This window comes from Fringilla coelebs (assembly GCF_963513975.1).
Source record: "Fringilla coelebs genome assembly, chromosome: 2".
NCBI classification, from domain to species: domain Eukaryota; kingdom Metazoa; phylum Chordata; class Aves; order Passeriformes; family Fringillidae; genus Fringilla; species Fringilla coelebs.
This window is the reverse complement of record NC_140029.1, coordinates 31,407,128-31,430,615: the sequence shown is the minus strand read 5'-3', so window position 1 is coordinate 31,430,615 and position 23,488 is coordinate 31,407,128. Positions and strand designations below refer to the sequence as shown.

At 35.7% G+C, this 23,488-nt stretch overlaps 1 protein-coding gene across 5 annotated transcripts in view; it reads right to left on the bottom strand.

The window, feature by feature from the left end:
- Positions 1-23,488, bottom strand: part of REV1 (REV1 DNA directed polymerase) — a 54,813-nt gene that overhangs the window by 8,150 nt on the left and 23,175 nt on the right. The window contains exons 6-18 of one of the 5 annotated variants that reach the window (XM_084226425.1): positions 21,626-22,338; positions 19,734-19,841; positions 18,111-18,227; positions 13,342-13,474; positions 12,246-12,374; positions 11,426-11,580; positions 10,404-10,523; positions 8,777-8,997; positions 7,633-7,805; positions 4,748-4,850; positions 3,054-3,210; positions 2,472-2,674; positions 458-691 (exon numbers count right to left, since the gene is read on the bottom strand). In XM_084226425.1, the coding sequence (XP_084082551.1) occupies positions 458-691; positions 2,472-2,674; positions 3,054-3,210; positions 4,748-4,850; positions 7,633-7,805; positions 8,777-8,997; positions 10,404-10,523; positions 11,426-11,580; positions 12,246-12,374; positions 13,342-13,474; positions 18,111-18,227; positions 19,734-19,841; positions 21,626-22,338 (2,566 nt within the window). Of the gene's footprint in view, positions 1-457; positions 692-2,471; positions 2,675-3,053; positions 3,211-4,747; positions 4,851-7,632; positions 7,806-8,776; positions 8,998-10,403; positions 10,524-11,425; positions 11,581-12,245; positions 12,375-13,341; positions 13,475-14,914; positions 15,237-18,100; positions 18,228-19,733; positions 19,842-21,204; positions 21,557-21,625; positions 22,339-23,488 lie in introns of those variants that run through there. The other 4 variants (XM_084226426.1, XM_084226428.1, XM_084226427.1 and 1 more) reach the window with 4 other exon arrangements.

Below are 23,488 nucleotides of genomic sequence, written 5' to 3'. Positions count from 1 at the left end.
TCAGGAATGGGATACAAGCAAACACACATAAAGAAGAAGCTAGCAGAAGCTGGCTTTACCCCCTCAGAACATACACTTAAAAAGAGCTTCCTGTGACTTAGCTAAGCAGATTTTAGGACTTCTTCAAGACTTATGGTTCAGTGTAATTCAGCTGCAATATAGAAAAAAACTATTTACAGACTGAATTGCAAAGCAGACCACATATAGGGGGGGTTTTACATTAAACAACAGCAAAAACATAGGCAGACTGATGACTATAATCTTCAATAAATATTACCATACTATATTTCTGACAGATAATGTAACATTTCAAAGCAGACTTTTAAAAGACATTAAAGGACCATGAACGATTGATTGCAGGAAGTCACAGGTTCCAGTCAATGCTGTCTCAAGAAAGAGCTTCTAACTTCCTACAGATGAAAAGTAATTGTTTATTGATGCCATGCAAACATCCTACCTGTGAGAAAGCTGGCAAGGCTATTACATTGATTCCCATATTGGTATTTGGTTCTTGGAGCTCTGGTATTTGTAAAAGCACTGTTCCAACTGGTTGTGACAGAAGTGCAGTGTTACATCCATTTATTGGCTCTTTTTTGCTCTCTCTGTAACTCTCTCCTTGCTGAATGGTGCAGATTTGCTCTACTTGCTCTCGCAGATCAGGTGGCAGAGCTTCTAGGACAGACTTATCTAGCTACAAGTACATAAAAGCTTTTAGATTTTTCTAAGGAATAGGTAACAGAGCTATTTTAGTCAGAACATTAGTTGAACAGTTCCTGAATTTTACAAAACCCACTACATATTACCCTGTGTATGCAAACATCCTTAGGAAACTGAGAGTTACACTCTGCAGCAGTAAAATATCATTTAAGACTAAGCAGCTCAGTAAATAGGAATGCTCAGTTTTATCTTGTCACAATGATCAGTCTTCTTACCAAAAACCATAAATAGGGTTTCCTCTACAGCTACCTAATGATAAAGTAACCTGAATTCTGAGTTCAAATTATACAGGCAACAGGTTGATATGAATACTAAATTGGTGTCCAGCACAAAGCTGTAAGCAATTAATTTCTTTCTTTATATGGTTCTAGGGTGCATGTTACTGATTTACTTTACTGGTATTATGTATGCTTGCATACTGTCAGACTTGCCAGAGTTGGACGATTAAATAAGTTTTTACTTACTATCAATTATTCACTTGAAACAACTGAGATAGCCCCTCAGTGTCCAGAAGCTGCTGTGCACAAGTGACTGAATGAATACAACTGACAAGCAGATGTACAGCATCATTTTTCTCACAAATAAAATTTGAATAAAACTATGCAGAGCAATACCAACATTTGCCTCTAAGTTCTGCTGAGTAAGGCTTCACAGCTGTGTTAGAATAGTTTATCTTTTACCTTTAAGAAGAAAATTTGGAGCTTCTGATCAGATTCTGGATTTACAGAGAAGAACCACAAATATCTATGAAAATCTACTTGGCATGCTAACTGAGAGGTGTTGATGAAAGCTGTCTGTGTTGTTAATCACTTCAGTTACTCTTCCATGTTCTGTTTGTATTCACTCACTCCAAATTTGCTGCATACGTAACTCTACAATAATTTCCTGGGAATCCTGGGTGTAAAACATCCAGGATTGCTGTTACTTTTGTGTACAGTACACAAAAAGTGGTGTGGCACTAACTCTCACCACTTCTTCCCAGCCCTGAATGTTTTATTAAATTCCATATTATAATATGATTAAAAGCAGAAAGAAAGATATTGTGCCATAAGGCCACCAAAGTAGGAACTTTGCTGAATAGCTAGTGTATTTTTCACTTGTTTATACATATTCCTCCTATGGCAGCATCTGAATGTACAGAGCTTCTCATTGTTCAGTTAGGTTACTTTTAGATCCTGAGCTGGCTTGGATATTGCATTATAGGAACACGTTTCCTGCCAAAAGCATAATTTGCTCCTTAAAATGGATAAATATTTGAGAAAGCTGTTAAAAAACCACAGAAATGCTTTTACAGATTTAAATGACAGACATTTAAATGGCAGATCTTTACAGAAGAGCATGTAAATCTGCTTATATCTAAAATACCTGCAAAAGTCTGTGCAGCTGTTTCATAGCAGACCCTTCTAACAGAGTCTACGTAAACAGCATGTGGGGTGGAAATAATGAAGGCTGTCCCTTTGATAAAACACACCTAAGAAAAATAATCCCCAAATCCCACAGAAATATTCTACTTAAATAAAGATTGTTCTCTTCTCATTTAAATAGTGGTATCCTCTACAAATGTTAAGTGTGCATCCTAACTTCAACATTATTAAGGCAAAATATTTTTGCATCATTAAGACTTACTTACTGTGCACTATACTTTACTAGAACTCTTTTTATTTAAAAAGAGCTCCTTTTGGGTCTGTCTAAATAAGACACACAATCCCAAATTATTACAAGATACTGCAGATGTTTCATATTGTCAAGTTTACCTGGGAAGCAGATGGAACCTCAATACTCAAATTGAGCCTGGATTTTACGCTGACAGGAGAATGCACACCATTCCACTTGACAGCAGACTCAGTGTTGTTGGCATTAGAATTGAGACCAGGTGTGACATTGGTACCACGAGATGGAAGGAAAGTGCAAGTTCTTGAATTAGAAGATATTTCAAGGTCCATAGCAGCCACGAATACTATACATATGGAAACAAAATACAGAGTGATCATCTAATGGTTAAAAATACTCTGAAGATTCAGGATACAGTAAAAGGTATTTTCTAGCATTATTTGAAGAGTTTATGTAATATGTAGCATCATCATAATGCTTTTTATTTCAAAGTATCCTCTGTTACTATTAACTAAAAAACTTTACCCAAAAAAACCTAATTGGACTAATCCTATACAAAGTTTTATTAGTAGCATTTTCATTTGCAGCAGCAAACTCCATTCAGAAATTTTATGTTGTATAATTTACACTGGTATAATACTGAATAAGTATTCCAAAAGGTGATCTATGTTAGGGTCCTTCAGAACTAATCACTATCACACATGTCAAGTACAAAGCTTACTGACCTTCCTTAGGTTCTTCTTCTGAGTGCTTTTTTGCTTTCTGAACATGAAAAAGATCAATAACTGAATGTGATCCACCAGGCAAATGTCCAGATTGTACTGTTGAGAGAGCTGAAGTTGTTTTACTGATGGGAACTAGCTGCTGTACCTGAATTCCAACCTAAATCCAAAACATAAATGCATTCATTTAATGAAGTTTGAAATAAATAAAATTATTTTTAAAATATGTAATTATATCATAATAACATTTCCTTCTTTGGAACTGACTGCCTTTTGGAGGGGGGAGAAATAAAAATATATTGAAATACACATAAAGAGACACTAAAAACATCCAAACAAATCCCAGAATTACCCACCATAATCCAACAACTAAGAAATTACAAAGGTACTACCATCTTAACTTCTCTGATATAAAAAAGTGCTGTCAACAGGATCATGAAGCAATGTGTTTTTTATGAAATTTCTTAGACATTAACAAATATAGAAATACTGACAAGAATGTGGTTAGTATTAAATCTGGCTACCCAGCAATGCTTTTCCCCAAGGACAATCTATACTAAAGGCATCACTTCAGTTTACAAATGAGAAAAATACTATTGTTTCACTTGTAAACACTGGTTTTGCAAAGTCTCAATGGATGAAATTACTTTGGTAGAAGTAGTCTTTTTTAGATGAGGTGTTCTTAATTTTTCAAGACATCCTAGATTTTAATTTAACTTTTAAATACCAAATCAGCAGTGGTTCAAAATGCATCTAATTAAGAATGCCCTGGTGCACTGTATGAGTTTATTGCCAATCCTCCATAATTTTAAAGGAAAAACCTGACACTTAGAAAAAGTTGTATATGGAACTCAGAAAGCATGAAGGAGCTACTGGATGTACTTCCACCAGGTTTTCTTCTATAATTACATAGTAAGGATTTTGTTTATTAACACCTTCTTAGTTGCAATAATGGGATATGACATTTAAATTAAATATTTCCTCAACGCCAATCCAGAGAGCTGACTTTGCAAGGCAACATTGTGAATCAAAAGCCTACTTCAATATCCAGATGATGAATTAATGCAGGTTTGTTTTAGAAATCCTCTGTGTTCTATTGTAACAAATGGCTGATGAGAAAATAGCAGCATCATGGGGCCACATTGCTATGACAAAACCACTGAGATGAGCAGGAACTCTAAAATAAGCCATGAATCAAAAGAGCCAGAAAACCACCTTCAAATAAAGGCCAAAACATGGGCTGGTAACTTGTCTTGCTCTAAGACTTGCAGTCTAGAACAAAAGCTCCCTTTATCTCTATCTTTGATTGGCATTATAAACAGTTATATATTAGTTTATATTAGTTACACAACTAATGTATGGCAAAAGTTTACAGAAAATTCTAAGACAAAATAAAACTTACACATGCTGATAGAACTGTGAAAGATACAGTCTTACTTCGTCATCTCAGGATGTTTTAAGTTGTGCATTAATTTATACCACAAAAAAATTTAATTTTTTTACATTTATGGCTTTGTAACCATGTTTTTCAAATGTTATAAAACATAATACAATTGCATACGCTAATTTACATAGGCTTTATAATACCTACACTTTTGCTTAAGTTTGGTTATCATCTACCATAGGGAACTGAAAATTCACAAAAGACAGAAATAGTTTGATAAAAAGAATGAATTTCAGTTTTCCCATTAACTCACCCCTCGCATATCAGATATGTTCAGCTTCATTGTGTGAAACATGTTCAGAGTTTCCTTCCCAATTACTTTTGCACTGTCTGTTGCATGGTCTAAAGTCACAGTCCTAGAAAGAATAAACAAGCATGCTTAAAAAGGAAACTGTTTCACAAATCCTGAAGTCAAAAATTCTGTATTTGTTCCAGAGAGGACCTGAAAGAAAGACAGATGACAATTTCTTGGCATACAGAAACTGAACACTTTTTATTTGTTCTGCAGTTTCTTTTTAAAGGTAGTTAGAAAAAGTAAGAAAAGCAGAATACTTACTAACTGAACATTCTCAGTGTGCAGTCCACACATTGAAAGGTCAAATTTAGGAGATACACACACACTCCCCCACACCCACAATCCATTGAAGCCGAACCAAAAGTTTCACAAGAAGTCTACAGTTTGCACAAAAACACAGTCCTGCATTTTTACTCAATCTTGCTTCACAAAAAGTTTGCTCAGTATTATTTCAGTTGTCAATTGTCTTAAGCAAGAGTTTCAAAAGGAACTCAGAGGGGAAGCAGATGTAGGCATGTGCACGTGGATTACAAGCAACAAAGAATTCAAATTAATGGCAATTAACTTTAAGCAACATTCCAAATGATCTTAAGCTATGGGCAATTTTTTGCAACAAGACTTACAAAACAATCTGGCTGTGAGTTCTACAGATTACCACCTGAGAGTATGGCAGGGCAGCAGCAGTGCTTGGATAGCTCTGGATTCCCTAATGGCCTAACCTTTGACAAAATTTCAAGTGGCTCATCAAATGCACGTGAGTGATGTAAAGCCTTCTCACTGAAATAACTGATGCGGTTTTAGCTCTGATAGAGTGGGATTTATCAGCAAAATGAAGTTTGGTGTTTTGACAGGGTGCCATTCTGACTACTTACTAAACACTTCGATGGTGTTACTCTGCTTTTGAATCTGTCAGAAACCACCATGAACAGCCAAATGCTCTTTGGAAAGGTCTAGTTCTGCCAATATGAAAACAAAAAACCCTCAGACTGTGAACAATATGAAGATCTCCTTAAGCATGTTAGATCTCCTTTACACGTTAGTATTCTTAAGAAAAAGGAGATCAATATCACTAAAGGTACACAACATTTCAGAAAAATATTTTAAAAAGGTTTGTGCTGAACTATCATGACTGGGTTTCAGAGATGCAATAAAAATACCACTTAATCGCAAAAGCTGAGTTTGATTTTAAGTGTGTCTTCAAGTCTGAATCCTTTGTAGTACTATGGTTATCCTAGAGGATCTTGACCTGTAGGACAAGAAAGCATAGCGAGCCATTCAGCTGTGAGGTAAAGGAGCAACAAATGAGTCATGAGCTATAGCTACAGAGAAAATCTGAAACTGAAGAGAGAAACTGGTCACGTGGGACCACACTGAGATTCTAATCCATTTGCTTGGATTCAACTTTTGGAGTTTACCCTTCCACAGCTAAAAAGCTTTTTACTGGGTTGAACAGAAATGCTTTAATAAAGACAGAAACACACCACCTACAGCATAACCTGGATTGACTGGGGTTAAGAAGGTCACTGGAAAGCCAGAAGCAGAAACAGAGATGCCACCAAACAAAATCCTGGCATCTGAACCGCTTTAGCGACGTGTGAACAATTTTACATTCTTGGGCGCCCCCAACCTTACTGAAGACTTCACAAATTAGGGAAATTTCAGGGCATGTGTACATTAGTATGCCTGACCACAGAAAAAGGGTCCAAAGCACTGATATGTTCACAAAAAAGCACTCTGACAATAGTTAAAATACTGGAGGAATAAAGCTCTATCTCAATGCACACTCAATACTAAAATATGTTCTTAGGCTGTTAAGAATAAATCTTCAGGTCAAAGAGCTCAGGATAGCCAGAAGACAAAAGTATAGACTGAGGGTTTTTCTTCTTAGTATATATACCAATTCTAGAAAGCGATGAGCTTCTTACAGTGAAACATGAATTTTGTCATTTCAGCTTTTATTACAGCTGAATTTTGTGTAACAAGATCACAAGCATGACAGGCTCTATGCATGCAAGTCTTACTACTGAACTCTAACCCACTGAAAGAACTCCTGGGCATGTGGGTGGTGCTATGCAGGGCCAGCACCTGGACTTGATCCCTGCGGGTCCCTTCCAACTCAGCATATTGTGTGATCTGTGAACTCCACCATCTCTTCTGTTACCAGCAACACCCACCAAATGAGCCTCCAGTTCAGGAGGGATTAGTCTGTTACAACAACCTGAGATGGAAGGAAAAGTAGAAAGACCTATCATGTCTCAAAAGCCAGGATCATCCTGTACTGAAGAACAACTGCTTTGATAACAAAGTGTATGCCTGAAGAATATATATGTGTGTAGATTCCATAACAATCTTGTATGAAACAGCATATGATACTCTATGCCTAGATTATATCCCTGTGCTTTTAGCATGCAAGTACATTAATAATATTCAGATTAAAAAATATTTAGTCAACATCATCCAGTTCATCAATAAGGAACAAAGAATTGGAGGAACAAAGTAATAGGAGGCTGGTTACTGAAAGAAATCAATGCTGCTGCATGTGCGTCACAGTGCAGGACATAAATATGTCTTCTTCAAACACTCTAAGAAAACCCTCATCCCCAATACTGAGCAAGCTGGAGAAAGATACACCAACAATACATAAGCATATATGTATTACTGCTAACCACCACAAATGTACAACCCACATGTACAACCCAAACACAGAGGAGTTTTGATAATAATAATCTACTTATTTTGGTGCAAGTTTTATACATAAAGAAGTAGCAGGCACTTCGAAATTTCTGTCTTGTCTTCCTGTAAATTTTAGATCCTGCAGAAGTGTGCTCATGCCTAGTACTTACCTGGCAATATTATCACAGATTCCATGACCTCCATACTTTGCAGGCTCTACTGGTGCTCCAGCCTTTCTGACCATAATTTTAAGGGTCAATCGTTTACCCTTCATACCAGCAGCTTCAAGTCTACGCTGGATTTCTTCTGAGAGGCTCAGAAGGAAAGCTTCTGCTTCCTTAGGCTGAAGGGGAAAAACGACCTGTTTAGATAATTACTACTTCTCTAGTACTGAAAGTAAATCATTAAGGGTTAATACAATCCAGATTGGACAAAGTGAAAAGAGCAGGCTGACTCACAAGCAATTGTCTCATGTAACTTCAAGTGGTTTGTTTTCACTGTAGGTCACTTAATTTAGGCAAAATGGTAAATTCCTGTCCTAATGTTGAAAGAAGTCTTTTAAAAATGTATTTAGAAACCCCAACACAGAATTGCAAGTCTAAGCACAAGCCTAGAAGATGAAGAGCATAGGACTTAAAATCTTTTTCACCACGAGGAAAGTAAAGCAGTGGAACAAGTTACTCAGGGAAGTTTGCAGTCTTCATTCTTGCAGATTTTTGATGCTAGACTGGATAAAGTGCTGAGCAACTGGTCTGATTTATTAGCTTCCCCTGCTTTGAGCAAAGGTCTGGAGTACACAACACCATCAGGTCTCTTCAAATTCCCTTTTTTCCCTATCATTTCTATAAATACTCAAGATCTCAAAAAAGTGCTGAGTTACTTTTTAAATACAATTTTGTTAATAACACTCCCCCCCAAACAAAAAGTAATTGTAAAAAAATCTAATAAAAATGTTGGACGGGAGCAGCTGGTGATAGTTTCAGGCACTGGCATCTTCAAATAATCAGCATTTAAATGAAAGAGAATGCTAGGTGCTGACAAACCTACTGCAGTTCTCTTTTTCTGTACCAGACTTGTATAACGAATGCAGAATAGCCAGCTAATTTTGTGCAAGCTTCTTTTCAGTCCAATACTTTTGCAGTCTCTCCTCCCATTTTATCGTTTGGTCTCCTACTTCTTCATTTTCCTCATTTCTATTTCGTGGCTAAGATGGTGCTCTAACAGATCAAAGTGTAAGTGAAAATAATCAGAATATGAGAAGATTCTTCTACAGGTGAAAGAAGTCACTGGAAAAAAGAAGCAAGTTTAATGTACCTGTGTAAACCTTATTCCATAGTTGATTTCTGCTGAAACAGATTTTCTTTCTTTTTCTGTACGAACAGGTCGGTCATCCAAACCACGACAAAATCTGTAGAGCATTTGTCCTGTTTTTGGACCAAATTCTTTTTGTAGTTTTGACATTGAAGCACACTGCAGATCTCCACAGGTTTTAATTCCCAAAGAAGCCAGCTTAGATTCCATTGTCCTGCCAACTCCTAACAACAAAGCAATTAGCTCTGTTAATCTTATACAATGCAAAGCCAGTTAGGTTTTGATTACATAAAATTTTAATTTTAAAACCTATATTAAGTCATATCAAATTAACAAATAAATATATATAAAGTAAATTCTGCTACATAAAACATGGAATGGAAACTTTTGCTGTCATTACCAGTGTGTCTTTAATCTGATTCACATATTTTGTTTAAGATGTCACACTACAGTATGTTTATTTTTGGGTAAAATATGAATGAATCCTGCTTGGAAATGGTCTGCTTATTACAGATTATATCGTTCTGAATCCCCCCAAAAACTCAGTCCAAAATGAGTGTCCAACAAGTAGTATGTTACCCCCTCATGTACAAGTGATCTAATCTAAATGAAAACCAACAAATATTTTGACCATTGTTGCACTGCTTCCTAGGTAGAAAAATAATATTTCAGGTAGAAGTGATAGCATACCTGTATTACTTGTGCTTTGAATTACCAAGCACTGGAAATTGTAGGTATCCATGGCAACGGCACATATGTAAGTGTGATAAACTGAAGTGCATTTCTGGGTTTTGGAGAGGTGGCCTGTTACCTCCAGAAAATATTAATCCTATGAGTTCACACTACCAAAGTCAGCAAAAATTGAAAATCTTAGATAATCAGATTCTATTCTTGATAATCTGTTTTTCTGTTGAGGGGGTATTATTAACACAAACACTAAAATGCTTTTACTCTGAACTATGCAAGTGAATTCTGAAAACTTTAAAACGTTAAAGTCAAAGCACAATTCTATATGAGTAATATTCTGGAGGAAAAATATCTCCTGTAAGTTATGCCAAAGAGAAATTACAGCACAGCTGTGCTATAGATATTGTCTGGCCACTAAGGGTTACATAATGAGAATTTCCGGCAAACCTGCACCTGTCTGCGGATGCTATTTCTACCACTCTCCTATTTCAGTGCCTATGACTGCCTGATTTTTTACTGTTCCTCCCTCTTTTTTTTATCTTTAACAGATAAAGATATTATTTTTTTAAATCTAACACTAAATATATGTGCATACATGCAGGCTGACGTCAGCTGATCACTGAAAGCATAAACGAGTGCTTACTCAGCACTTCTTGTACCATGCCTGTGTCACAGTACACTATCTATGTGTACTAAGTAACAATATAAAGTTACATGCCAGGAAATGATTTTTGTTAAAAACCTTCTAAGTATTCTCCTGGAACAATAAAAATATAATAAAGCCTGTTTTCATACAGGTGATTGCCATATGTTGTCATTGTCCATCACATTTTGGATCATAAACATGCAATAGCAGCTAATCCTGTTTGATCTAGAAAGCAAATCTGTAGCTGAAAATGGTTTAATATCAGGAGGCAAAATGCCCTCTGAAAGACAGGAATACCTGGAAGACTGGTAACAAGTTGCCCTCTGATAAAATCATCCACTTCTTCAGGTTTTAAGTGATACTGTCCATCTGGTTTTGCTTTACGAGTTGCCATTCTGGCCAGCAGAATATTGGAACCTGTAAAAACACCAAATTAAAGCATGTCTGTGGTAACTTCTGTCCTCAAGCAGAATGCCACAGTCTAACACTCAAGGAAAAAATGCAGAAAGCACAGTCCTATTCTTTAACTTGTACCAAGAATTTAGCGAAATCTATGCATATATATTTGCAGTGTCTACCTTCAAATTACCAGCCAGCACTTATTTGCTATAACAGCAGTTTAACTGTAGCGCTAAGTGCAATTGCAAAGTTAATAAGGGAAGAATTCTCCTTGTAGTCATGAATTTCAGCTTGTCTCACAAGTGGATTTCACACACTTAAATACACTCAGTACAGGTATGTACAGATACTCAACTCTAATATTAATTAGGAACAAAAAAGAAAGGAGAAAGGAACAAGCCAAGAAGAAACAAATCAAGGAAGTATTTTCAGATATGTGATTTAATATACAATACTTACTACAAAGCACAAATCTTTGCCCTCAATACCTTCTAAGAACTATGTAAAATCATGTCACCCTGTAAACTCTTACCGCTATCTCCATTAAGGAACACAATCTGTGCTCCTTTTTCTATTTACTGGAAACATTTCATAAAAATGAATACAAGAGTGGAATTTTAGCATAGCGTTCAGATAAAGAAGAAGTGATAGCTGGAGGGACCACTGACTTAAGAGTTGGACTTGATGATCCTTGCTGGTCCCTTCCAATTCAGAATATCCTGTGATCTCTGATATGGAAATTTTATACATTTTTTCTTACAACTTTCCAGTTATGAAAATTTTCTTGCATTTTTATTCACCCTAATTTAATGTAAATGGCAACATATTCCACAAACATTCAGGAGTTTTAGCAAACTTACATAGCTTTGATACACTAACAAAAGCAGTCCCTGCTTGTAAACAGAAGTGAAGTTACTCACCCATCCCAACAGAAGCTGTGCATTTAGTTTGGTCTTTGATTTCAGTGCGGATAGCATTTGCAAATTCATCAGGAGTCAGTCTGGTCTCTGTAAGGATTTCAGTGATATCTACTAGTGCTTCATCACAACTGACTGCTTCGATGTTATGGGTATAGCTATCAACACAAAGTAAAGGAGGTGAAACACCAGCAACAGCTCACCATCTGTTAAAACAAATATGTAGCAAATAAAGTCTTCCTTTTGTGGTGCCATTTCCCTGCCTTTTTTGTACCACACACCACTTAGATATTAAAATTGCTAAACCAGCAAATTACAGTAATATTATTAATGTAAGATTAATTTCAACAAGCACCTTGATTTTAAAAGAACAGCTGGAGAGGAAGTTGAGTATTTGTTTTTCATTGACAGTAACAAATTTCCAGTCTTCTTTCAAGTACATTTTAAACCAGAAAGCAGTTTTTAATAGATGTTACTCTAATAACCCATTCTTAAATGACTCAAAAAACTCTTGGAAGCATCTCCTGTCTAAGCAGGGATCTGCCTCTCACTATATGAATCAGTAAAAAAATTTAACAGTGGCCCATTTGGAAGTCAGATGTTGATTGTTTACAGCATTTGGCTTCAGGATAAAAGAATGCTCAGAAGCATGGTGGTCAAGGTAACAAAAATACTACAAAGGAAGACCTCAGACAGGAATAGTTTCACTGAAGTTGAAGAGTGGGAGATGAAAATATAAAATGAGTAATAGCATTCAGTAGTGGCAAACAAAATATGCTTGATAACCTTACCATGAAGATCATGCAAACAAACAGCACATTACCTTGCTAGTATTTCATATACTGTCCGTGCAACTTCTTTGTATGCATCAAAATCATATGAAACTGCTTGAAGATCTGGACACAGCTTTTTTGCTTGACCAAAAAACATTCCATTCTTTATGCCAACTTGTCTAAAATAAAATAATAAAACAAACCCTAAGTAAACACAGTGCAAACCTTTTCAGAAATTAACTGGGAGTACTTTCAATTTAATTACTTGTCTTTCCCCCCAAAAAAAGGGGAATAAGAACTTAGTCAACAGGTAGAAATTTAATAGGTTTAAAAAAATATCTGCAACTAGAGTATTTGAATTAGCTGTGTATTATTATTAAGCCATGGAGCAATGAGTAATCTGCCTTTAGGAAAATGCTAAAGACAAAGACTCCAGAAAGCACACTTGCTATCTTCTGTTTCCAATTAAAATCACACATACACGACAGTGACTAAGGCAGAGAGATCTTATATTCCAAGGTGCAAGCTTACATAATTAAGCTCCTGCTAATAAATAAAGTCTTTCTGAGATACAAATAGAAGCCCACCTATCCTAGCAAGCCCAAGAAAGCTTCCAACTAAGAAATAATTTCTGGAGTATTATTTCCATTAGGGAAAACCCCCTGTATTTCAGACACTGTGCTTATATTTATAAAGGTCATTTCACATTCTAAACCTTTGCAAGTTAGGTCACTGGAGATGGTCAGCAACGCCTCTGCAAAAAATGGTTTTAAAGTCACACTTTCGGTTTGAAATAAAACCTTCAGAATGTGTCATTAATTCTACAAAATACTGCAACTTTGATACAAAGACATGATGATAACATGAAACCAACAGTATCACAGTGAAAGGCACAAGGTTTTTCTCCACAGGCTTTATTTCAACTTATACATAGGTTGGGTTGAGAGCTACTGAGCAGCATCTACCAAGCATCAGCATCCAAAGGGAAGAGTTTCTGTTAAATTCTAACAACCTGTATAATTACAACTTTTGAACAGAAACTTCTTCTCCAGATAAATTTAAATACACTAATAACCCCTATTTTTGGACAGCTTATGCCTATCTGTATGGGATTTTCAAGCAAAGTACTGGGTAACTTTTACCTACCTGGCTTCATAACTACAAGAAGCTATTTCAGCCATGGACAGAACAGTGAGGTTGAAGTCAGCTCCGTTCACATGTGTGGAATCTGTATGCTCCCATACTGAGGAGTCCAACTGATCAGGTACTCTAATTTCTGCTTAAAAAAAAAATTGTCTATGTTATTATTCTTAAGAGTTCAACAGAATGAATGCCGATAAAATAAAAATTATGGATTTTATTTTATACAATTTCTGTACTTTTATCTTTTAACAAAGATGTTCTTAATAATATTGATTCACATTGTGGTCCAGAAAAAAATCCAGACCCCTCCCCCAGTAATGTCGCTCTGGATTGGTCTGTACATACTACTGAGAACAATATCAAGAGAGAAATGGTGCTTCCCCCAAAATTACTAGACAGCAGCTCATTGGTGACTACATATACCATACTGTAAAATAAGAATGATCTTAGCTTTACTGACCATAGACATGATCAAACACGCTTGGCTAAATGTTAGAACCACATCCTGCCAACAAATACAAGACACTAAAAATTATTTAACAACTGCTCAACTAAACAAGAAGACACTTAGCAATGTTCCTTTTTACAAAATGCACCCCTGATATCAAAACACTGAAATTTCATATAGAATATAAATCCGCTTCACATCATATTTGAAACTGTTTTTCTGATAGTCTAGATATCACAAAGTGATTTTTAAGAAGTTAAAACCAGAAGGCCAATTAGTTGAAATAAAAAACACTAGCTAGAAACTTCTATTTTCTTTACCACTCTTACGGGGATATTAACTGAAATAACTTCTGCTTTTACTTATTAATAATTCTCTTATTAGGATGTGTCAATTTCTTTCAAATATCACCACAAACCTATCTTGGATCTAAATGATACAATTATAAGTACGGCAACCTCAGACTTAAAATGAGACAGACCTTCCCTCATTCTATAAAACTTTACTACATATTCTTACATAAAATTTAAAGGATCCTCCAGGCTCACTGGGTTCTAGGTACTAGATAGAATTCAATAATGGAAACAAGCAAAAGATTTCTAGTTCTATTTGGGTTTTTGTAGTATGTAAACCTTGAAATACGTGCTATACTCTAAATATGAATCAGCTTGAAAAAAATCACTAGATGCAAAAACTACTATGCCTGCCCAAACTCCCATCAGATTCAAAACATCGAGGTATCTTTATAGATAAAATGCTTCCATCTATTTAAAATGAAATCCACTATGCAGCTCTTTTTCATTACTGCAGTCTATTTAATACCATACACCTTTGTAATATAATAAATGGGAGTTTATTATAGTCCCACAATGAATATAGAGTGCCACAATGCCTAATTCCACAGTACTAACAACTTACACACCAACAGTCTGACTGAAAGGAAACCTGGTGCTATGTGCACATACGAGTAGCTATCAAACCAGAGAAAGTGGTGTAATGAGTGAGTGGAGATACCAGGGGGAGAGCCTAAGTCATGTGGAAAACTGCTTTTATTTCAGAATGTCTGCTAAATTTGTGCACTTTTTAATTTCTTAAATATTTTAGTTTATGATGAGCTCAATAAGTTACCTAAGATGTCTGCAATTGAAAATTAGAGCAAAATTATGCCCCAAATAAAGATAAGAATGACAAGAACAACTTCTTTAGTCCATGCCTTCCTGTGCCCTGGCCTGAGATGATGCTGTCATCTTGTCTATCTTCACTGGATTCGTCGACTTTTTCCACATCGCAGCAGAGCAGATCCCCCCATGAGCTGATGGAGTCACTTCATGTGAAATTCAGGGCAATGCAGAACACATTGTCCTCAATGGAAGGCAAGGTAGAGAACCTCTCATCAAAAGCTGGGAAACTAGACAGGCACATGGTGAATGTGGAGCAACGGATGGAGAAATCAGAGGCCAGGACCCAAGTCTGTGAAAAAGAAATCGCTGAGAATAAATCTGTGACTAGTATGATGGTTAAAATCTGCTGCTCTTTAGAATGAAAAGGGAGATTCTAGGGTTGAGGGAAAGGAAGTCTAGAAAACATTCACATCTTGGGCATCCTGGCCATGGAAGAGACCCCAAATTATGAATCCTGATTAACATATGTTAATCTTTTATTTTTAGAACATGAATGTTAAAGATGGCATGTATGTAGAGAAGCAATTTCTACTATCTAGAAAGCCTATCTCCAATTTGAGGATTTAGGGTGAGAATGGTATCAAGTTTTTAAATTTAAAAGTTATGCATTTTTAGATGAATTAATACAAGAAAAAGAAAGTATTTCATAAAAGACTGAAGATTCTGTTGACACTAGATTTTGTCTAGCAATGCAGATCAAAGTCAGGAACCAGTATCACTAAAGAAGTAATTAAAAAAAAAAAAAGAAGTAAATGAAGCAGCAGAATTCAGTATTTGGTCAAAAGTGACTCATAAGCCTTTGGGGGTTTGTGTGTGGGGTTATTTTTTGGTTGTATTTTTGTTGGGGTTTTTTTTTGAGGGGCTGAGGTGCTCTGTTTCTGCGGTTTTGGTTGGTTTGTAATTTGCAACCTTTTTTCAAATAAGCAAGATCTGGAGAAGGCAGTATCAGAGAACAGCCTGGAAAGCATGAAGCACCAAAAAATTGAAGTGGGTTCCATGTTGAAGCATAGATGTAAAAATATGCTCATGTTCTAAGTTCCTCCCAACTACCTTTCTATTTCCTTTACATAACATGCCCCCATTGTGTCTGTTTTAACAGCCTAATTTACTATTCCGTATTTTTGACATTTTTGTGAAAGCATTTCTGCATGTAATGCTTGTGCCTACTGCACTGTATTTCCCTGTGGCACGGCACAATTAAACACATGCTGTGAAGTGTGTCACTTTCTAAGATACTGTGATGTCTGAGAAGCCTAATCAGCAATTCTACCTTTACATCTAGGACCATAACTAACAATAATTCCTTTACCCCAAAAGGAAGACAAACCTTGAGAAAAAAGCAAGCAGAAACAACAGGTTTGGGTTTTTTTTAATTGGCAAAATGATTGCACATGGAGATAAAATAAACAGAGACTCAAAAATATTATGAACTGCATCTAATGAAACAGAGACTATAAAAAGAGTGTTTGGAAAAAATCCTGTCACCAAAATAATAGGCTGCACAATCAGCCTAAGTGTCAAGAAAGAAAGAGCTAGCTGCCTGCCTGCATGCAAGCCAGTTGGGACTGGATGCTGAAGTTAAAGAAATGAATGTGTGATATCCAGAAAAAGACTGCCACAGTAAGAAACTGAGCTTGTTATACAATGAGGTTGAAAGCTGCTGTACACTTAAGCAATCAATACAGCAGAAGAGATACTACTGAATTTGTGAATCAAAAGAATATACTAGGTATCAGCTAAACTGTACTTCAACCATCTAACTCTCCAAACCACTCAGCTGTACAGTCACATCCTTATCCAGTTCAAGGCCCTAATAAAAGTTAATAAGTCACTGTATAAACTGAACTACCAATAAATACTTCATACACAAGCGCTACTACAGAAAATCCAACTCCATAAAGACCACAGCTATCACTGTCTGGAGCATACTGATAAGTCCTTAAAAGCTTGTGGGTTCCACAGACATATATTCTACCTCAGTTTTGAAGTGTTCTTAAACTACAGCAAAAAAGACAAAAGAAATGGCATCAGTTCCAGTAATACCTCGGTTGTATAAATGTCTTCAAAAACCCCCAACAACCAGCCAATTTCTGAAGTACTAATGTTTCATAAACAACCATGGAAGAACAAGCTGTCTTTTGCCCCATCTTGTCTTACCAAAATAAAACACTGACGTGTAAACTTTATAAAAACTGTACTTAGTACCACAAATTTGGTAAAAACTGCATATACAAAAGGGCAAAGGAGAAACTCAACTTTGAAGTCTAAACCAAACTTCAATAGCAGCTACCCCTTGTATATGCACTTCTTACCAACTCTGTGGCAAGAACTATGCTTCTACATGATTAAATAAGACTGGTACTGGCCACTTAAGTTGCTAATGTTTAGCAATATACTTTCTCATACTAAATAAAGTTCAGGCAGTATAATAAAACCTATTAATAAAACTTTGGTTTATATTAGTACACTACTACCTGAGGATACAGAAAGTAACACATTTCTAAATTACTGCAGGCAAGTATGGAATTCTCAAAGTACAACAGACAACCTGGTTTTCAAAAAACAAATATCGAACAAACATAATTTATTAAAATTTCACAGACTTTCCAGAAACCTAAAATGCTCAACTGACCACCCAAATTAACTCATTGTACACAGATATTCTACATATGCAACTCAAAACCAAACTTCAAACAATCCGTTTCCCAGTGGCCATGTGCTGTTGTTACTACTTTTACAGAAAAAATCCTCTGTAGTAGACTTCTAAAATTTATTTTGCACCTTCTTCTCTATATTTGACTTTCTGAGAAAAAGGTGATCCTAGACAACCTGTATTTAGTTTTCATTTTAAACAACTACTAACATTCTATCTTACACTCAACCTTAAGAAAGTGAGTAAAACCTAAAATTACTCTAAAATAATTTACACATACTGAGCAAAGCTAACTAACAAGAAGCCACAGTCACAGTGTCCTGCTATTACTGAGGCCACAGAGCACTGCGTTGTCCAAAGGCATTTATTTTCTGAAATCTCCCACATGAAAGAAATAAATTTATCCATGGTACACTTTCTGAATAGTTTTAAAGAAAAAGTCTTCCATAACAACAGTTAAAAACATACATACAGACAGACTTATCTGTACCTGCTTTGCCATTCAATAGCTTTTTCTGGTAATATTGCTGTTCAAGCTGGGGGTTTGCACCAGGGCGCAGCAGTGCCTTCCCTGTACCTCTGTTACTAGTAACAGCTACTGGCTTTCCTGTGGAGAAAAAATGCATATACTTACAGGTCAATACCTATAATAGCTTACATTTTAATAAAAGCACAATTAGGATAAGATCATAAAGATTTTTAATTTACTTTCTATAATTTCTTTCAAGCTTAGGTGCTCTCAAGGCAGAAGGAACAGCTATGAAATGGCCTTGGAACTGTGACAATGAATGTGTCTTAATTGCAGTCACATGTAAAGAAGAAAAGTTTTCCACAAGTGAAAATACAGCTAATACTAGCTTGTCTTTAATAACAAATATTAATGGAAGCTGTGAAACGTCACCAATAACCTAATGATTCATTAGTTTAAGATACAGCAAACACTGGACTGATTTTAAATACTTCAACATGTTTATTAGCTTAAGTAAATCAGAAAAATATACACATGCCAAAACACTTAGTTCCACTTAGGTTAACTGTGCAAACAAAAATTTTCAGTAAACTTTTGACTTTTCTGCAATATCAACACCTCCATGGTGTTTCCAAAGCAAGCTAATTTATGCACTGAAAAATCTGGCAAACTTCTGTGGAACAGAAAAAGTATTTGCAGAAAAGTCCTACATTCTTTATGTTCCATTAATTGAAACTTGGCAGGAAATCAAGTTTTAAAGAACCAAACATAGCAGAAGAATCTTTGATACAGCTGCTCCTGCCTTTGGACAGAAAAGAGCAATGGAACCACATACACATCTTACTCTTTTCCCAGGGTCTCTGATAGCTGGGAATGTGAGATGGTCTCCACCGCAACAAGTCTTCAAACTTGTGCACCCCTGAAGTTCAGTGTTTGCACAGAACTAGGATCTCCACTTCTGAATAGTATACTTGTAGAAAACAAACCCACCAAAGTTTGCTAAGGTACTCCACTAACTCTCCTCTGTCTTAACAATGATCACACAACTCAGACTTCTAAATGCCAACTGAATTGTTCCTGAATCCTTGAGGTCTTACCTCACGTGTAATAGCTTAGAGAGGAAAGGAAAGGAGAAGCAAACTTCTCTTGAAAAATATGCATCAGGTAGAGACAATTAATTCTCAACCCTGACCTTTCCACTTTTCTAGTTAAACAAAGCTGCTTAAACTACTTCGGGAAGAATATTAGGCTATCCCATTTTCTTTAATTTATCTCTTTTTCCTTTAATAGACAGTGCCCATACCCCATTTTTAGTATAACTGAAATTTGATTTCCAATTTCTAACATGGTAGATTAAAATCCGAGCAAGTTTATGTACAATGTCACAGAGAATAGTTACTACAGATTTAACTTCTCTCTTTTTACTTTAGATACTGAAAGGAGAGAGCAAGGAGAATTTCAGTTCTGTCTTCTACTTGCTTTTGGATTGTGAGAAAATAAACAGGAATATGGAAGTTGTATGGCCTAACTACTGAATATGCAAGAAAAAAGATTAATACGCCAAATTAATTTTATAATTGTGCAAGTTTGGTTTTTTAAAGGCTTAACTGAGTAAACAGCAATACACAGACTTAAAATACTGACCTTTGAGATCTGGTCTATTTCGGATAGCCACAGACACAAAGAAGCAATCCATATCCACGTGCATTATACAGCTCTGTGGCTTGGCTGAGCTCGCAACAGACACATTACCTAGTATGAAGATACACCAACAGAAAACTTGAACCCTAATTTACACACTTCGGTACTACTCACAGTAGTCATCAAGGTCTATTATCAAGTTTTTACCACCTCTAAACCATAAATATTTTTGTGTTCACTCACCAAGAAGGTATTTACTCCGAGAAAAGTAAACATAAGCAGTAGACAAACAGCCTAAACAATGAATTAACTTAAGAGTTTCTGGTTTTTATTTTCTTATAATTAACACCTTTTACCCTAACAAGGTTCCCCGAATCCAAGGAGATTAATGCATGTTGCTGGCACTGGATCTTACTTGTGCTACGTTAACACTGAATCAGAAGAGAATTTTACTCCTTTTTGTTCGTCAATCAGAAGATTGCTTCAAAAGATAAAAGTGCAAGTTTAGCTGCACTACGAGCTACCATTATTCTTCATGAAAACACAATTAGTTTTGAAATCCCATGCAACTGGATTTTGTCACTGCTGTCCTTAGACACATGCAAACAGTGAAGATGAGCAAGGTAACTCCTCACTGAAAATCGTACATGCCTAACACACTAGAAATGCTTTCTACAAGTTCAAGTCTGCATGTCTATGTTGCTGACCTACCAAAGGTGGCAATATCTAACAAAAAAAATTAACTTGAACAATTCATAAAGTGTAACAGTGAAAAAATACTTCAATACATCAGGTGAACTGTTCCACTTAACATCCAAGTTAATTAACTGAATAATCAGAAAAATATCCTCTTGGTTTTAATAATTTACATTTTGAACTCACTTGAAAAATAAGGACTGTCTTATAATGGGTGTATTTACAAATCAAGTGATCAAGTTAAGCCGCTGCTAATTGTCAACAACCACAGGCATTAACTATTTGAATACTCTAAGCCAAATCAAAGGGAAAATATAAATATATTAGCTTATACCACATTTTGATTTAAAAAATACACATTAAGTAGTTCATAAGCTAACATGTTTGATAAGTGGGGTGTCCTAACACAAACACAGAATCAGTAAACTTATTATCTAACAATTTTTTTGATGTGGCAATTTCTCAAGCATATTTTCATATGATTACAAGTGAATAATTTTACAGCACAGGACTCAGAATCTCTTAAATGGTACAGAGCTAACCTTTTAATTTAATAAGACTGTAAACAAGAGATTCTAAAGATGCAAAATATTTTATCTGTAACATTTTGACTCTAATGAATTCTACATTTTTTTCACTTTGGCCCTTGATGCAATGACATTAAATACTTCTCTTCAAGCCAGGTTCAAAAGTTTCTTTATGACACTACTACCCACTTTAACAGACACAGAGTATGTAAAACTCTAACTAACAGAAAAAAATCTAGATTTTAACTCACGCCCAAATGTTACTCATCTTTTAAAAGCTCATGCTGAACAGTAAGGATTTTTTCTTCTCTTTTTTCCCCCCTGCAGATTTTCACGCAGCAGCTACAGATTTTTATATTAGATACACATGGTATTTTTCTCCCTTATGAATCCATTTATCTTGGTAAAGTCAGAAATACTATTTCTACAAGGAAGAATTGAATATAGACCAGAGTATCATATTAAGTAACATTTTAAGTTAAAAAAAAAAACAACAAAGCCAAAAGCACTTGCATCCATTAGTGTACACTGCACCAAAGTCATCAAGTTTTTCCAGATAGTCTGACTATAATATGAATACTCAATACTAAACTATGTAGTCTCATTTGGACATTTAATGTATGAAGATATAAGGCATCTTCTTAACATAAACCTTCTTAAACAAGTATCTACCTGTGTCAGTTTTAAGTGCAGACCTGCCTGTTTTCCATTTTTTAATTTTTTCCCTTCCTGGAAAGACACCGCTGTTTTTTCTCTGCAGGCTGTTGACAAACTCTGTCAATTCACACTTCCACGTTGAAATATGATGCAGTCTTGAACGCGAATAAAAGTCAGAAATAAAACTACAATCTGAAGATTTGGACACAGGTAAGGAAGCTGCCTTGCTAGGCGCAGGTCCAGAAGTGCTTTTTGTGCTTGAAGGCCCCTGAACAGTTGAGTGGTGAGCACCATTTATTTTAGCATTACTGTGCAAAAATGAAGATGAGGATGAGTTACTCATAGTCCTGTGTGGACTCCATGAAAAGTCTGTATTTTTGCTGCTTTGCTGCAACTGCTGCATTGTGCAGTCTCTAAAGTCAACCATGCCTTTGTCAGTCTTCCCCTCCTCCTGCACAGGGCCTGGAGACAACCTGCCTGCAACACCGTTGCCGGAGGGCACCAAGCAATCCTGTGTCTTTAAGGCACTGGCAGAAGTGTGTGTGTGTCCATTAAAAAGGGCAGTGCTGTCTTTATGAGATTGAATCCCGTTTTGTTTCCGTATGGGAAGAATCTCCTCCAGCTCTGTAAATCCAAAATCGTCCCTTTCTTCTTCCTCTTCCTCATTCCAGCTGTTTATTCCATTGGGTGCGATTTCATTTTCCATTTCATACTTTTTAATATGATTTCTGGAAAAGATATAATAATTAAATACAACATTTTTTATAAATAAAGGCACATTTACATGTAATTTCAAGTTTTTCTTCTTAATTGTTCTCAATTTATACTTCAGTTACATTCCCAAGACAATTATCTCAAATTCTGAGCCACATCCTCTCAACAGCACAAAATATAACACCATACCAAAGATTTTAAAGATTTCATGTAATATTAACTAGGACTTTACATGGGAGTGACCATGCTCACATCAGAAAAGCTATTTCCCTGGCCTGTAATCTGGAAGGCAGTCTCCTGCTGAATTACTGTAATTATTTGTTTGTTAACAGAACTGTACTGCCACACACAGCATGAATGTTGATGGAATAAACAAACCATCAGAAGGAGCTGTCCTTTTACCAAGAGATGTGATTTTCCTTAACTAGTTATAAACAAACAAAAAGAAATGAGAAAATATATACAGAGAACTGTTTTTTAGGAAATTATTTTAGATTAATGTTAGATCCATTTTTTTTTGTAAAAAAAAATCTGTTTAAGCTCTAGAAATCACTCAGCTTTGATAAAAACCACAAACAAACTAATTTTCAGCTTTTAAGCTATAAACCAAAGTATTCTGCCACAAGCACACTAGCACTAAGACAAAGCTTCCATTCAAAAAATTAACTCTGGAAATGAAAATCAAAGTCTACAAGAGTTCTACACATTCTTGATCCGCTGGAAAAAACCCAACAAACCCAACCAGCACTCCCAAAGCTAGCCATGTAAGTACACAAAAAAAGGTGGGAAAAGATTAGCTATTCAATGCGCTACTGAAACCAGAAACTCAATTAAGCATGAAAACAATTTGGTTAAGATTATCCAAATATAAATTGCAGTAAAGATAGTATTTTTGAAGAGTTGGGTGGTTGAAAATGGTATATAAAGTGGCACATACTTAGAGGATAGACAGGCTTTTAAAGTCATGTATTTCAGACTACACTGACATTTTGGGAAGTCTGAATATTCTTCTCATTTAAAAAATCTTTAACAATGCAACAGTAAGAGGTGATGATGATTGTACCACTCATTGTAAAATATGGGTATGAAATACTGCTTAAGATATTAATTTTTTGAGACATTAAGATATTAATCTTTTGAGAAAGATATTAATTTTTGGTTTTA